General features: G+C 40.7%; 1 protein-coding gene and 1 pseudogene across 1 annotated transcript; one reads left to right on the top strand and one right to left on the bottom strand.

Moving 5' to 3' along the window:
- Window positions 1–674: 674 nt before the first annotated feature.
- On the top strand, window positions 675–7,735 carry LOC112078957 (sialic acid-binding Ig-like lectin 7; the record flags this gene model as incomplete). The annotated part of the gene is made up of 6 exons (XM_024145060.2): window positions 675–894; window positions 1,022–1,327; window positions 1,463–1,729; window positions 4,855–5,054; window positions 7,314–7,394; window positions 7,616–7,735. Coding segments are annotated over 6 exons (1,194 nt in total), but the record flags the coding sequence as incomplete, so codon positions are not given.
- Window positions 7,736–8,750: 1,015 nt separating this feature from the next.
- On the bottom strand, window positions 8,751–17,850 carry LOC112078958 (sialic acid-binding Ig-like lectin 13; annotated as a pseudogene).
- Between the last annotated feature and the right edge of the window lie 54 nt (window positions 17,851–17,904).

Genomic DNA, 17,904 nt, shown 5'->3' with positions numbered 1-17,904 from the left:
AAATAGGGGGAGTGTTTTGTCTCTGTTTTTGAGTGGAGTGGTTCTTCAAATGTTTCCACATACAGAATTGCATAGTTGCGGGTCAAATGGCACATTGGGCTACACACCGAATTTGAAAACTCTGTACTCCAAAAGATGAATTAGTCATTTGGATAATACCAGTTCAGTGAGATACAAGATTTGCAATCATTGGCTGGACAGGCAGGTTCCTCTGTTGAAGGACGTTGTTGCCAGGTCACAAAATATAATTTTAAAAGTTTGCGCATTAAGGTGTTCTGTTATGAACTATACTTTTCTACAAACGAAATATAGAATTTTAATAAATGCATTTCTATATCTTCCAACATTCTTTTACACTGGAGGAGAGTTACAAAGATGGGTTATGCATTTGCCTCCAAACAAAGGGCCCCTGTCCGTCTCTAGGTAGGCTAGATACATATCAGTTGGATTTTACAGAAAATATATCAGAACCTCGCCTGATGTGGTGTCCTTTATGGTTTGCAGGTCGTTTATGGCCTGTTGTGGCCAAACGAGATTTGATCACCACAATGCCAGTAGAACTGGATGGACCTGACTGGCTCCTGTGTGCAAATCCATGTTCATTTGATATTCGCTGACCAATATAAGGTACAAAAGAACAGCACAATACTGTACGCTTGGAGTGTGGATTAAAGAAAGCCCATACATTGTTGCCCGTCCGACATGTGATATTTAACAGTAGTGAGACGGTCAACAGATATCAAGGGAAGATAACTGGAAACATGTCCCAGAAGAACTGCACCACAGTCTTCTTCAATGTAACCACCAATTATACTAATAAATACTTCTTCAGGATTGAGAGTCAACCATTCCGTGCAACAGACACTGGAAAGTCTGTTAAAATAGTTGTCAGGGGTAAGAGACAATTTAACTTTTAACCAACTTTTTTCCCAGTTTATATTCCATTCATCAAAGATAAGAGTAGAACAAGTGGACAGTTTAACTATTAGTGTAAAATATATTTATCTACAATGTATTACAGATTTGCCTTCCAGTCCCATCCTTACTGTCTCAGGTGAGGTGAAGGAAGGGACCCCTGTCAGTTTGAACTGCTCTGCTGTCGCTCCCTGTCCTGAACACCCCCCTGAGCTGACATGGACTCTCCCAACACAGTTCACACCTTACAACCAACTGCAGGAGAATCCAGACCAAACCAAATCAGTTCTCTCCACGGTGACCTTCACTCCGTCATACCTTCATCATGAGAAGAACATCACTTGTACTGCAGTCTACCCAGTAGGGGCAAGCAACAAGACAGCTGAACATAACATGATGCTTAACGTTTCATGTAAGATTTAGTCACCGGTTCCTGTAGAATAGATCATTCTATCATGTTTTCACTGATGATGTAATAGAGTGGTTTTGATGAGACTATTCAATATACCATATCCAGATACATTCTAAATGAACCCCTCTCCCTCAGTCTCTCCTAAGGACACCTCGGCCTCCATCAGTCCAGCTGATCCAGTATTAGTGGGCAGCTGTGTTAATCTAACCTGCAGCAGTACAGCCAACCCTCCTGTGACAAACTTCACCTGGTTCCAGATCAGTRAGGGTAAACCAGCACAGGTAGCATCTGGACAGAGCTACTCCCTCAATGTGACTGTTGGTGATGGAGGACTGTACTACTGTGAAGCAAGAAATAGTCACGGCTGTGGGAAGTCAAGGGAAGTGCAGCTGGCTGTTAAAGGTAGAAGCATTGGCATATTCAATACGGCACAACATTAAGAATATTATAGATATAGATAGATGTAGAAGAGATATACTTCTACATGCCTGCTATATGTGTCATACTTGTTTTTGTGGAACAGACCAGATAAAGCATGCCTGCTATATGTATATAGGTATGATACAGCTGTAGGATCTTAATTTGATCACTATTCTGTTGCTTAGAAGTTTATTGCATTGTGGGAAACACAGATAGGGCGGTTACAGGTGATGTGGTGGGGTATTTGTCACCGAAAGGCTTGGAATAACACGTGGTTAAGTTTAATAGTATTGCAACTTTTCATGTACCTCTTATTGTTCCACTAATAGCCTCACCACCAATGGAAACAACATTACGAAGAACGTTCAAATCCTTTGCTGAGGATTATTGCTGAACAATACTGTAAATTAAGATCTTACATGTGTACATCTACGTATATGTGTAAATTGTAATGTTAGACAATGTGCAAACTGTTTCCTCTTATGGAACAGATGACCATAATATGTTTTTATTTACAGGGCAAGAAGAGCCTGTTTAACCCAGGTTTTTGAGATTGTAGGAAACCTTGGGTTGCTTTTCCTTTTCAGCCTGGTCGTATTCTTTGCATGGTAAAAGATATTCCAGCCTCAATGCACATATTTTCATCTCGATTGTGCTTTTGTATATGAAACCTAAATGATGTCAAAATACTTTATTCTTGTCTTCCAGGAGGAGGAGAACACTAGACTCCCCAGTGGGTTGTACATGACAGACCTTTCACAGGGACAGGTGGGAATGTTGACTCAACTTTTAAAACCATCTAGAATGTGTGTGTTTAAGAGATTGATGAATACTGTGTTGTGTAACCAACTGTAACTATGAAGTCATTATTTCTGAAGTGTCGGTCCTGACAACTGTTCCTTTCTGTGTCTCTCCACAGAACTCCCAGCTGGACAGTGTGCTCTAACCAGGCCGAGGTCGGTAGAGGGAACCAGTAACACACTTAACAACCGTGGTCTTATATCTCAAGTGAATATGAGGTGCATGTTAATATTTCCAATGGGTATTAAGGTTTTATGTACAGTATTGTCATTGTGTATTAGTATTTTGATTGAACTTTTGTTACATTTTATTTGTGTGCTCTTTGATTATCTGCAATTTGTAGAATTTTCTGGGATGAAAAGTGTTTAACTGTTATTAGTGGTGATACGATGGATGTAGGCTACTTTTCACGAGAGTATCATGTTTAATGGGTTCCAGTATAGAGGAACTGCTGATTCAACTAGACAACTGAAGGTAGTTTAAGTCCATATAAGTCAATGATGACTGAGGAGAGAAGACACAGTTAGTTGGAGAGACAGTGGTCTGATACAAGCAGGAAGGTTGGTGCAGGAGTCTAACATGATGCAGAATGGTGTTAACATCTACTAGTCACTGTTCTCTGCATTTTTGGTGCGATACCAGAATAACATATTATTTATTTTAGTTTATATTATTTAGATTTATTGTGACAGATTTTATGTTGAGTGTTATCAACGAACAATTGAGGCTGAATTTAGTGTTGTTTATTAATTGCACTGTAATTAAAACTTTACATTCAATTTCCATTAAATCTTTTGGTCTTATTGGTCCAACATTTCTCTCTCATTAAAATGTTCAAATTTACATTTTGTGTCACTGGCCTACACACAATACCCATAATGTAGAATTACGATTTTTGGACCTAAAAAAATGAAAAGCTGAAGTCAATATGTATTCAACACCTTTTTATGGCAACTAAATAAGTTCAGGAGTAAAGATTTCCTAACTAGTCATGAGTGTTGCATGGACTCACTCTGTTTGCAATCTAGTGTTTAACATAATTTTTGAATGACTACCTCATCTCTGTACCCCACACTACAATATTTGTTAGGTTCTCAGTCAACAGCAAATTTCAACAGATACAACCACAAAGACAAGGGCTTTCACCATGCCTCACAAAGAAGGGCACCTGTTGGTAGATAATACTTATTGACATTAGAAATCCCTTTGAACATGGTGGAAGTTATTAATTACAGTTTGGATGGTTTTATCAATACACCCTCACCAAAGTGTAACGCTAGTCCTCCTCCTCTTCTGAGGAGGAGTAGTCGGAAGATCGGCGGACCAGATGCAGCGTGGTGAGTATTCATTTTAATAAGAATACTTAACAACGAATTAAAACATAAACCGACAATAACGAACGGAACGTAACAGTCCCGGTATAGTGAGAACAAAACTAAACCGAAAACAGGAACAGACCAGGAACCACCACAATACAAAAGGCTACCTAATTATGGCTCCCAATCAGAGACACCGTGACACCTGCCTCTGATTGAGAACCATATCAGGCCAAACACATAGAAATAACAAACAGACATACAACATAGAATGCCTCACATCAACCCTGACCAAACAAAATAGAAATACATAAGCAAACTATGGTCAGGCGTGACACAAAGATACAGGTGTCCTCTAACTCAGTCACGGAGGGGAAAGACACGCACAAGGATTCCCACAGGAGGTTGGTGGCACTTAATTGGAGCGAGTGGGCTTGTGATAATTAAACACATGGTTCCATGTTTTGATTTCATTCCATTGCTGTCGTTCCAGACATTATTATGAGCCGATCTCCTCTCAGCAGCGTCACTGATTTCACCATAGGCAGGTGGGATGATCGTGGCACAAGGCTCAGTGATGATCTTGAAGAGCCTCTAGTGAGATCTGGAAGAAGCTCCAGTGATGATCTTGGCAAGAAGCCTCAGTGATGATCCATGGAAGTGAAGCTCTAGTGATGATCCATGGAAAGCCTCCAGTGATGATGCATGGAAGAGCCTCCAGTGATGATCCAGGCTAAGAAGCCTCCAGTGATGATCCATGGCAAAAGCCTCCGATGATGATCATGGCAAGAAGCTCTCCAGTGATGATCCATGGCAGAAGCTCCAGTGATGATTATGGAGAACCTCCAGTAGATCCATGGCAAGAAGCCTCCAGTGATGATCCATGGCACGAAGCTCAGTGACAGGCAGTAGCTTCCAGTGATGGTCCATGGCATGAAGTCCAGTGAGTGGATCAGGAGAAGCTCCAGTGATGACATGGACGGCCTCCAGTGGATCCATGCACGAAGCTTCCAGTGAGAGAGTGCTGGCACGAAGCCGACGAGGGTCAGCAGGTCCGGGCTCAAGCGACGGTCCAGTCGGAGCTCCAGACGATCTCCATTCCGGGTAGTCCTCCAGCGTCTCGTCGAGCTCAGCGACGGTCTCGCCGTCGGGTCGGCGACGAGGGTCCCGCACCAGAGGTGCAAAGTGGGGTGAGCAGAGGTGGAGCGGGGTCTGCGTCCGCACCTGAGGCCGCGGATAGATGCCCCACAGACTCGCTTATAGGTTCAGTTTTGGGCCGGAGTCTGCACTTTTGGGGAGGGGTACTGTCAGGCCTGACTTGGAGAGCCTTTTTATGTTTCTAGTTGGTTTGGTCAGGGTGATTTGGGTGGGCATTCTATGTTTTTTTCTATGTTTCTTTATTTCTATGTTTGGGGCGGGTATGGTTCTCAATCAGGGACGCTGTCTATCGTTGTCTCTGATTGGAACCATACTTAGGTAGCTTTTCCCCCGATGCTTTGTGGGTAGTTGTTTTCTGTTAGTGTTCTTCACCTGACAGGACTGTTTCGGTTTCGTGTATTCTCTTTGTTATTTTTTTTGTTAAATGTTCAGTTTCAATAAAAGTCATGAACACTCACCACGCTGCGCTTTGGTCCGATTCCTCATCGACGACACGTTACACTTTAAGGGATATGGTTTAGGAAAATGCTCTCCTAACCAGAGTGGAAGACCCATTTGGTACCTGAGCTTACAGTGGAAAGAAAAAATGTGAACCCTTTGGAATTACTGGACTTCTGCTTAAATTGGTCATACTTAATTGATCTGATCTATCCTAAGTCACAACAACAGACAAACACAGTCTGCTTAACACTAACAACACACAAAAATTATACGTTTTCATGCTATTATTGAAACGACGAGTAAACATTCACAGTGCAGTTGGGAAAGTTTGTGAACCTTTGAATTTAATAACTGGTTTACCCCTGTGAAGCAATAACCTCAACCAAACGTTTTCGTAGTACTGAACTGTTTCAGTTCAGCAATATCTTGTGATGTCTGGTGTGAACCGCTCTCGAGGTCATGCCACTGCATCGCAATCGGGTTGAGGTCAGGACTCTGACTGGGTCATCCAGAAGGAGTATTTTCTTCTGTTGAAATAATTCTGTTGTTGTTTACTTCTGTGTTTTTGGTGTTGTCTGTTATCACCAACTTTGTTGACCTTCAATTGGCGGCCAGATAGCCTTACATTCTGCTGCAAAAGTCTTGATAAACTTGGGAATCATTTTCCGTTGATGATAGCAAGCTGTCCAGCCCTGGGAAAGCAGCAGACCCAAACCATGATGGCCTCCTACCAAACTTTACAGTTGGGATGAGGTTTTGATGTTTGTGTGCTGTGCCTTTTTTTCTCCACACATAGTGTGTGTGTGTTCCTTCCAAACATTAACTTTAGTTAAATCTGTCCACAGAATATTTTGCCAGTAGCGCTGTGAAACATCAGGCTCTTTGTGATTAGACGAGCGAATGTTTTTTTTGGACAGCAGTGGCTTCTTCTGTGGTGTCCTCCCATGAACACATTTGTTCAGTGTTTTACATATCGTAGACTCGTCAATAGAGTGTTAGCATGTTCCAGAGATTGCTGTGTGTCTTTAGCTGACACTCTAGGATTCTTCTTAACTCATTGAGCATTCTGCACTGTGCTCTTGCAGTCATCTTTGCAGGATGGCCAGTCCTAGGGAGAGTAGCAACAGTGCTGAACTTTCTCCATTTTAGACAATTGTTTTACTGGGACTAAGAAAATCAAGGCTTTTAGAGACTTTCCTTTCCAGATGTATGCAAGTAAACAATTCTTAATCTTAGGTCTTCTGAGATCTTTTGTTGTTCAAGGGCTTCTTGTGAATAGCAAACTCAACTTTGAGAGTGTTTTGTATAGGGCAGGGCAACTCTAACCAACTCTTAATTCACTTGCCAACTCAGGTTAGCTGACTCTGACTCACTGTGAATTTTTAAATGATGTATTAAATAAACAAGGAAATATAATAATTTGTGTGTTGTTAGTTTAAGCACACTGTGTGTGTCTATGTTTGACTGTGACATTTTATGACCAATTTCTGCAGAATCCATGTAATTCCAAAGGGTTCACATACTTTTTCTTGCCACTGTACTTTCCTGATTTCAAACAATTTGCCATGGTGCAGAGAGAAATTTGCAATTTTACAATGCATCTCACAATTTGTCGTTTTAAATAATTCCTGAAATTCTACCTTTTTGCCATGAAGCAGAGATTTATTTAGGTGTCTTTATAGTTCATCATGCTTGTGTTCACATTTTGCCATGAGGCTGAGACAAAGTGTTGCAGTGTTAAAGCTAATTTCCTACTTTTCAGCACATTTTGCTATCATATGCTATCTGGGGCCATTCTACCGTTCCTAACCTGCTACCAAAATTACTTCTTATTGACGTGACCTCCACAGGTATCACAGGAGAGAGCCAACGACCTGCAGGGCCTGAGCGGCAAGGTGGAAATTGGCGCCCTCTTCGACAGTCAAGTCTTGGTGGGATAAAGCTTTTGTCAAATTTACGTCAAAAGTTGAATTATTTTTGCATTTTATCTAATCCTAACCCTTATCAGTACTTTAATCTATTTATCATAACCTGCAACATTAATTATCCTAACCTGCTGCATAAATTCTCCTAAACTTGCTAGATTTTATTTTTTATTTTTTTTACAAAAGCTGTATACCTTCTAGATAAAACCCTCTTCGACCTGCCAAAGGTCTTCTGGGAGAAGGAGACCCAGAATCTGAGGGTGTACTTTACCTGGCAGGTGGGAGCCGACTTCCCCCAACAGGTGGGGGGAGAGCTGAAAGCTCTGGAGGACAGGGTCAGGAATTGAGAGGCAGAAGGACCAGATGATTCAGAGAGAGAAGAGAGAAAACATTGACTATGGGACACAACACTACGCTGATGCTTCAATATGGTGGGGATGGGGATATGGTGGGACTGACAAAAAAGGGACTAACAAGCTCATTGCAGTTTTGTGGAAACTGCTTTGCCTATATGTGTGTAAAATGTATGAAATTACGATTAATCAAATTGTCTGCGTGCAGTTCACACTACCACTCACTGTCAATGGATTTATGAGTACTGTAGGTATTAGGTGATAGATCAGAATCAGTGTTCAACTGTATCGTACTGCTCTTTCCATGACATAGACTGACCATGTGAATCCAAGTGAAAGCTATGATCCCTTGTTGATGTCACTTGTTAAATCCACTTCAGTGTAGATGAAGGGGAGTAGACAGGTTAAAGAAGGATTTTTAAACCTTGAGACAATTGAAAAGTGTATTGTGTATGTGATCCATTTAGTGGGTGTTTGGGCAAGACAATAAATGTAAGTGCCTTTGAATGAGGTGTGGCAGTAGGTGCCAGACACACTGGTTTCAAGAACTGCAACACTGCTGGGTTTTTTATCACTGTTTCCCATGTGTATCAAGAATAGTCCACCACCCAAAGGATATCCAGCCAACTTGACACAAGTGTGGGAAGCATTGGAGTCAACATGGGCCATCATCCAGGTGGAACACGTTCGACACCTTGTAGAGTCCATGCCCCGATGAACTGAGGCTGTTCTGAAGGCAAAAGGGGGTGAAACTCAATTCATTTACTCAGTGCCTTCAGAATGTATTCATACCCCTTGACTTAATAAACATTTTGTTGTGTTACAGCCTGAAATTAAAATGGATTAAATATATGTATTTTATCACCCATCTACACACAATACCCCTTAATAACAAAGTGAAAATATGTTTTTAGAAATGTTTGCAGATTAATTGAAAATTAAATACAATAAAATCTAATTGAGGTATGTATTCACACCCCTGAGTCAAAACATGTTGAATCACATTAAAGGCAGTGATTACAGCTGTGAGTCTTTCTGGGTAAGTCTGTAAGAGCTTTTCTGGATTGTACAATATTTATACGTTGATCTTTAAAAAAGTATTAAATCCCTGTCAAGTTGGTTGTTGATCATTGCTAGACGGCCATAACATGGTGCAGCCATCACAATGCTTGAAAATATGAAGAGTGGTACACAGTGATGTGTTGTGTTGGATTTGCCCCAAACATAACACTTTGTATTCAGGACATAGAGTACATTTATTTTGACACTTTTTTTGCAGTTTTACTTAAGTTCCTTATTGCAAACAGAATGCATGTTTTGGAATATGTTTATTCTGTACATGTTTCCTTCTTTTCAATCTGTCACTTAGGTTAGTATTGTGGAGTAACTACACTGTTGTTGATCCGTCCTAAGTTTTCTGCTATCACAGCCATTAGACTGTGTAAATGTTTTAAAATCACCAGTGGACTCATGGTGAGATCCCTGAGCGTTTTCCTTCCTCTCTGGCAACTGAGTTAGGAAGGACGCCTGTATCTTTGTAGTGACTGGCTGTATTGATATGCCATTAAAAATTGTAATTAATAACTTCCCTGAAAGGGATATTCAATTAATAATGTTTTACCCATCTACCAATAGGTGCTCTTCTTTACGAGTCATTGGAAAATCTCCCCAGTCTTTGTGGTTAAATCTGTTTGAAACACACTGCTCGACTGAGGGACCTTACAGATTATTGTATGTGTGGGGTACAGAGATGAAGTAGTCATTCACTACTATTGCACACACAGTGAGTCCATGCAACTTATTATTGCTCCTGAACTTATTCATGATTGTCATAAGAAAGAGGTTGAATACTTATTGACTCAAGATATTTCATCTTTTAATTAATTTTTTAATTCAAGACATCATTCCACATTAATGGGGAATTGTGTGTAGGCCAGTGACACATCTAAATGTAATCAATTTGAATGAAATATGTAAAATGTTGGACCAATGAGACCAAAATATTTCATGGAAATTTAATGTAAAGGTTTTTATTACAGTGCAATTAAAAAACAACCTTAAATTCAGCCTCAATTGTTTCTTTGATTTAACGTTCAACATAAAAACTGACACAATAACTTCTAAATAGATATAAACTGAAAATAGATGATATTGTTATTCTGGGAACTGCACAAAAGATGCAGAGAAACAGAATGGAATGGATTTTAACAACATTCTGTCATCATGTAGACTTCCTGCACCAACTTTCTGTCTTGTATCAGACCACAGTCTTTCTAACTAACTGTGTCTTCTCTCCTCAGTCATCATTGACTTTATATGGTCTTAAACTGCCTTCAGTAGGCTAGTTGAACTCAGAAGTTCCTCTATTCTGGAACACATTAAACAGATGCTTTATGAACTCAACACTAAAAATAAATGGTCTAAAATAAAGATTAGCCTACATCATCGTATCACCACTATAGTAACAGTTAAACACTTTTCACCCCAGCAAATTCTACAAATATGCAGATAATCAAAGAGAGCACAATTATAAATGTAACAAAAGCACCAATAAAATACTAATACACAATACTGTTCATAAAAACACTTAATACTGTTAGGTTCTTATTTTTCAGAGTAAATAACCCACGGACACTAGAGAAGCTTTAACCGAGTTGAATTCTTCCCAATGGTTCTATACAGCTGTAATCAGACAATCCAACATTTGTCCCATCAGATATTTACATCCCACTTAAGACACTCCTCCTCATCTCCAATCCTTACATGTTATGGCTCTACAGGAAGATAATAAAGAGGGTAACAGGATACCAAACATTTATTACTCCCTTAAGAGAATCTGTCCTCACCTCCTGACCTCAACCCCTCCTTCATCTAATCCACAGATCCATCTGTGTCCCTGTATGAACACGTTGCTCTCCTCTTGTCACCCAACACATTCCACAGCTATCTGTCTCGCTACAGAGACCCAGTATGTTTCACTCTTTAATATACTATGCGTCTGATCTATCATGTCTTTAATATCTCAATGTTCAAAATGTCGAATCCAACAATAACCATTGGCAAAATACGTAACATGCACCTCTTTAATCCACTCGTGCATAAAGCCCATCTAGGTTGTTAAGAGGTGGTTCCTGGGCCCCTCTTCTGGTCACATTGACTTCAGCGTACTCACTCTCCTGTCCCTGGACCCTGTCCTGGGCTGCAGCTGGGGTCTCTTTGGTCTGTAGTTTGGAGAAGTCTATGTCACCGTAGTGGATCTCTTCAGACTGGTCTTCTGCACGTTCCTCTGGTTCCTCTCCGGCTGTGGCCTGGTTAGCACACACTGTCCCAACCGGGGAGTTCTGTGGAGAGAACACAGAGAGAGGAACAGGTGTAAAGCTCAGTCATGTGTAAAACTCTAATGTCAGCAGGTTACACAACACATACTGAGTGGATGTCAATGAAAATGTAAATTCAACTGACAGGTGTAAAGAGTTACATTTTGCCAGTAAACACTGTCAAAGTCCAACAGCTATTCTGTTATCATTCCATGTTCTTACAGGATGTGGCATTGCTATCGGTGTGGTCATCTCCCCTGAACTTCCTCTGAAATGATGTTAACCTCATTGCTTTAAATAGTTTCTGTATTAATTCAGTACTTCCTTAGATACACTTTGTAGATGGTTTGAAAGTTGAGCCTTATTCCCACCTGTCCCTGTGGATTGTCTGTCCTTTCAAGTCCATCGTGGAGCCTAGAGTTTCTCCTCCTGGAAGACATTTAGAAAGGCCTTCTGAATGTACTGAGAGGGTTTTCATATGCAAAAGCACAAACACAGCAGAAATAAAATAGTTTTGCGTTGATGCCAGGAAACATTTTTACCATACAAAAAGACTGATCAGGCTGATAAGTAAAAATGCCGCCAGAGTTCCTGCTGCAACCTCCAAAACCATTGRGGTTTTTGGCTCTTTTTGCCCTGAAAATACAGCACATATTATGGTCAATTCTCACATAAAGATCTCTAAAGTACACTASATRACMWAAAGTATGTGGACAMCTGCTCGTCGAACATCTCATTCCAAAATCATGGGCATTAATATGGAATATAGAATGTCGTTTTATGCTGTAGCRTTAAGATKTCCCGTCACTGGAACTAAGGGGCCTAGACCAAACCATGAAAAACAGCCCCAGACCATTATTCCTCATCCACCAAACTTTACAGTTGGCACTATGCATTGGGGCAGGTAGTGTTCTCCTGGAATCCGTCAAATCCCAGATTCGTCCGCCGGACTGCCAGATGGTGAATCGTATATTCAACACGCCAGAGAATGGATTTCCACTTCTCCAGAGTCCAATGGCAGTGAGCTTTACACCACTGCAGCTGATTCTTGACACTGCACATAGTGATCTTAGGCTTGTGTGCGGCTGCTCGGCCATGGAAACCCATTTCATGAAGCCCTCAACAAACAGTTCTTGTGCTGCCGTTGCTTCCAAAGGCAGTTTGGAACTTGATAGTGAATGTTGCCATTCTCCTGCCAATGTTTGTCTACAGAGATTGCATGGCTGTGTGCTCRATTTTAAACACCTGTCAGCAACATGTGGAGCTTTAATAGCTGAATGCACGCATTTGAAGGGTTGTCCACATACTTTTGAATATATAGTGTATATCTAACCTACGATTGTGCCTGACGTGCCCGTTTTACCTTTAATAGCCAGCTGCACTTCCTTTGACTTCCCACAGCCGTGACTATTTCTTGCTTCACAGAAGTACAGTCCTCCATCAACAGCAGTCACATTGAGGGAGTAACTCTGTCCAGATGCTACCTGTGTTGGTTTACCCCCACTGATCTGGAACAAGGTGATGTTTGTCACAGGAGGGTTGGCTGTACTACTGCAGGTCAGATTAACACAGCTGCCCACTGATACTGGATCAGCTGTACTGATGGAGGCCGAGGTGTCCTTAGGAGAGACTGAGGGAGAGGGGTTCATTTAGAATGTATCTGGATATGGTATATTGAATAGTCTCATCAAAACCACTCTATTACAATCATCAGTGAAAACATGATAGAATGATCTATTCTACAGGAATCGGTCACTAAATCTTACATGAAACGTTAAGCATCATGTTATGTTCAGCTGTCTTGTTGCTTGTCCCTACTGGGTAGACTGCAGTACAAGTGATGTTCTTGATGAAGGTATGACGGAGTGAAGGTCACCATAGATATAACTGATTTGGTTTGGTCTGGATTCTCCTGCAGTTGGTTCTCAGGTGTGAACTGTGTTGGGAGAGTCCATGTCAGCTCAGGGGGGTRTTCGGGACAGGGRGCGAMAGCAGAGCAGTTCAAAYTGACAGGGGTCCCTTCCTTCACSTCACCTGAGACAGTAATGATGGGACTGGAAGGCAAATCTGTWATACATTGYAGATAAAGATATTTTACACTAAWAGKTAAACTGTACACTTGTTCTTATCTTTGATGAAAGGAAAATWAACTGGRAAAAATAGTTGGTWAAMAGTTAARTTGTCTCTTACCTCTGACACCTATATAAACAGACTTTTCAGTGTCTGTTGCAMGGAATGGTTGTCTCTCAATCCTGARGAAGTAKTTATTAGTGTAAYTGGTGGTTACATTGAAGAAGACTGTGGTGCAGTTCTTCTGGGACATGTTTCCAGTTATCTTCCCTTGATATCTGTTGACCGTCTCACTACTGTTAAATATCACACTGTCCGGACGCCCACCAAAGTATGGATTTTCTTTCATCCACACTCCAAAGGTTGGTATTGTGCTGTTAAATGTATACTTATTTTGGTCAGGAATATCAAATGAACATGGGATTTGCACACAGGAGCCAGTCAGTACATCCAGTCTATCTGGCATTGTGGTGATCAAATGTCGTTGACCAAAACAGGCCAAAACACCTGCAACATAAAAGACAACATATTTTCAGTTCAGTCCAATGATATGTATTAACCCTAGATGACTGMMAGGGGCYGCTGTTTGGAAGCCMCTGYACAGCCATCTTGTTACTCCTCCTCCATTGTAAAAAAAGATGTTGGAAATGCATTTATTAATGTCTACATCCATTTTTACAAGTATATTCTATTACAGACACCTTAATGCAAACTTTTAAATTATATTTTGTAAAACTGCAACACTTCCTTCAACAGAGAGACCCTACCCTTTCTCCAGCCAATGATTGCATCTTGTAACTCACTGAACTGGTATTATCCAATAACTACTTCATCTTTGAGTCAGACTTTTTCCTTCAAATTCGGGGGGGGTAGCCATGGGCTCCCCCTTTGACCCTACCTATGTGAACCTGTATGTGGAACAATTTGAGGAAGCACTCATTTACAAAACAGAGACACACCCCCTACTCTCTAAAATCATCTCATGGAAGAGATACATAGATGATGTCTATGTGCTCTGGGAAGGAAGTCAGCAGGAACTAAATGAATTCCAAACTCTGCTAAACGAGAGCTCTGAATATCTCAAATTCACCATGCAGACTGATGAGAGAAAAATAAACTACCTGGACTTATGGATCATCAAAGAGAATGACGTTTTACTTGTACACATTGCCAACAGACCTCAACACCCTGCTACGTGGGGATAGTATGCATCCCCTTCCCCTCAAGAATGGTCTACCATATAGCCATTATAAAGGATTAAATAAGTATTTTGCACTAAGTACACCAAGTGTTCAGAGAAAATGAAAGCAATCCTGAAGAAGCACTGGCATATTCTGCAATCAGACAAAACAATTGCACACCTCTTCAAGGAACCCCCACTGGTGGTCTATAAGYRTGGTCRCAATATTGRGGAYAGCTTAGTGAGATCTGACCTGCCCCCTGAGCCCACTCAGACACTCTTGACACCCATTMCAAATGGGAACTACAAATGTGGCTCWWGCKCACAGTGCAATAGCACTACAAAAACATYMTTCTTCAGATACCCACATACAGGTGGAAAAATCCCTGTTWGGGGTATCATCTCTTGCAAGACAAAGGTAGTAATCTATCTCATCACAGGTTCATGTGGAAAAGCCAATGTTGGTCAAACGAAAAGACAATTAAAACAATGCAGAGCTGAACACCGCAGCTCAATCAGGTGTAAGAACACTGACTATCCAATAGCAGCTCACTTTGTTGAAGCAACACAGGTTGATCCCATCTCCTCCCTCAAATACACAGGTATTGAGCATGTTGCTCTACCAAGGAGAGGAGGTAACATGGAGATCCTACTACTACAGAGGGAGGCCTACTGGATTTCCTATTGAAAAACATTGTTCCCTAGTGGTCAGAATATTGACTTTGATCTCAGGCCCTTCTTATGAACAATTACTGTTTTATGAAGAAGTCTTATAAATGAATATATTCTTTCTACAGCTTATCAGCGTACAGCCAATATGTTCCCCCTGTTGATGATACTTATTATGTGTAACAGTATAACTTTAGTACGTCCCCTCGCGCGAACCAGGGACACTCTGCACACATCAACAACGGTCGCCCACGAAGCATCGTTACCCATCGCTCCACAAAGGCCTGTGGAGGCCTGTTACCCATCGCTCCACAAAGGCCTGTGGAGGCCTGTTACCCATCGCTCCACAAAGGCCTGTGGAGGCCTGTTACCCATCGCTCCACAAAGGCCTGTGGAGGCCTGTTACCCATCGCTCCACAAAGGCCAGTGGAGGCCTGTTACCCATCGCTCCACAAAGGCCAGTGGAGGCCTGTGGAGGCCTGTGGAGGCCTGTGTTGCACTACTTCTAGGTTTCAGAGCAAGTGACGTAACGGATTGAAACGCTACTAGCACGTACCCGCTAACTAGCTAGCCATTTCACATCCGTTACACTCACCCCCCTTTCAACCTCCTCCTTTTCCGCAGCAACCAGTGATCCGGGTCAACAGCATCAATGTAACAGTATAAATTTAATCCGTCCCCTCGCCCCGACCCGGGCGCGAACCAGGGACACTCTGCACACATCAACAACAGTCACCCAGGAAGCGTCGTTACCCATCGCTCCACAAAAGCCGCGGCCCTTGCAGAGCAAGGGGCAACACTACTTCTAGGTTTCAGAGCAAGTGACGTAACTGATTGAAACGCTACTAGCGCGTACCCGCTAACTAGCTAGCCATTTCACATCCGTTACATATGCATTATGGATTAACCCAAATATTACAATTTAACAACATTTTATGAAATTGGAAACAAGAAATATATGTGAAATTAAATTAAACAATAATGTATGTTGATGCTAATCGTATGCTAATGTTAATGATAACAATAGCCTAATATATTCAATATGCTGTAAACTATTGTAATTTAACAGTTTCACTCAATTCACTCTAATTAACCTCATAATTATGACACACCCCTCACTATTGTCATTGGTTGCACTAATTGCACTGTTTGTCTACATAACCTGGTTCAAGCATTCATGACTTTACCCTGAAGAAGGCACAGTGATGCCGAAACGTTGGTGTTTTACCCAATCAATTACTGGGAGTTTATATATATAGAGTGTGCAACTCTCTTTGTTTTTATAGCTTACAGTGTATTCACTGTTAGTCAGCACCTCTACAATAAGTAATTTTCTCTGGGTGTGCTCCATCTCATGCTTTTTATATGACCTGAACATAACAAATAAAATAAAAAACATGTAAAGATATTAAAGTATTGTATTTATAGAGTACTAACTTTACAGTCCCATCTACAACAAAATACTTAAATACATGTAATTTTGTCCTTGAAACATTTTATTGAAATACTGTAGAATTCCATTAATTCTTATGGAGGACTGCTTCTTCTGGGGAGTACCATATATAGAGACAGGTGGATTTAAAGTCTCTCATTGGCCGTTACATAGCATCAGTAATCCAGGGTTTATACACATCATTGGTACAGTCTCTCTCAATAATAATAATATGAACTTATTTCTATGTACAGGTGATTTTTCAATTGGTCGGTATGTTGTCAAGGAGTGATGTCATGTGTGTTTGTGAGCAGGGGACCACTAGTTTGAGCCCTTTATGGGGATGGGGACAGTGGTGGAAGCTATACTGTTAACCGCACACTGACGTCTGTTTCACATGCAAATACAGTGACATGAAACACTATTGCCCCCTTTCTGGTTCTCTATTTTTGCTTCTTTTTTTAACTGAATTTTATCAGATCTTCAACCAAAACCTATTAGATAAAGGGAACTTGAGTTTACAAATAACAAAAAAACAGTTATAGTTATTTTATTTATTGAATTAACAAAGTTATGCAACACCCAATTCCCCTGTGTGAAAAGTAATTGCCCCCTTACTCTCAATAACTGGTTATGTCACCATTCCAAAACACACAATAAAGTCTACATGAAATTTGATTTAAAAAAACAAATTTGAAGTTTTTTAATGGCCTAGTCAAAGTCCAGACCTAATCCCAATTGAGATATTGTGGCAGGACTTGAAATGTGCAGTTCATGATTGAAAACCCACAAATGTCGCTGAGTTAAAGCAGTTCTGCATGGGAGAGTGGGCCAAGATTCCTCCACAGCAACGTGAGAGACTGATCAACAACTACAGGAAGTGTTTGGTTGGAGTCATTTCAGCTGAAGGAGACACAACCAGTTATTTAGTATAAAGGGGGCAATTACTTTTTCACACAGGGACATTGGGTGGTGCATAATTTTGTTTATGAAATAAATTAAATAAGTACATAATTGTTGTGTTATTTGTTCCCTCAGGTTCCATTCATCTAATATCAGCTTTTGATTGAATATCTGATAACATTCAGTATCCAAAATATGCAAAACCTTTTTCACAACATTTTAAATCCAGACTATTAAAATACACTAATCAGGAATTAACTGTACACTTTTCAACACAGTTATATAGCACATCCCATAAAATATAATGACTTGTGKTTATTCCTTTATGTCTGATTCATAACTAGTTGTTGTTGTGTGGAAGACTCACCTGACATAAAGAGRMCAATGAGAAAAAACATGTTCTCAGGACAAGYCATGTGAGAACTCACACACTACTGATCACCTGAAACAGTACAAACATACACTTACTGGTAGAGTAGCTTAACTCACACAACACATTGCATTGAACCATCTCCATATCAATACACTATGTCCTTCAGTTGTGAAGATAATACATGAACAAACAGCAGTACTTTAGAACATATTGAATCTC

This window comes from Salvelinus sp. IW2-2015, unplaced genomic scaffold (genome assembly GCF_002910315.2).
Source record: "Salvelinus sp. IW2-2015 unplaced genomic scaffold, ASM291031v2 Un_scaffold6577, whole genome shotgun sequence".
Taxonomy (NCBI): domain Eukaryota; kingdom Metazoa; phylum Chordata; class Actinopteri; order Salmoniformes; family Salmonidae; genus Salvelinus; species Salvelinus sp. IW2-2015.
Note: the sequence above shows the minus strand (reverse complement) of the source record. Positions and strands in the feature narration are given on the sequence as shown.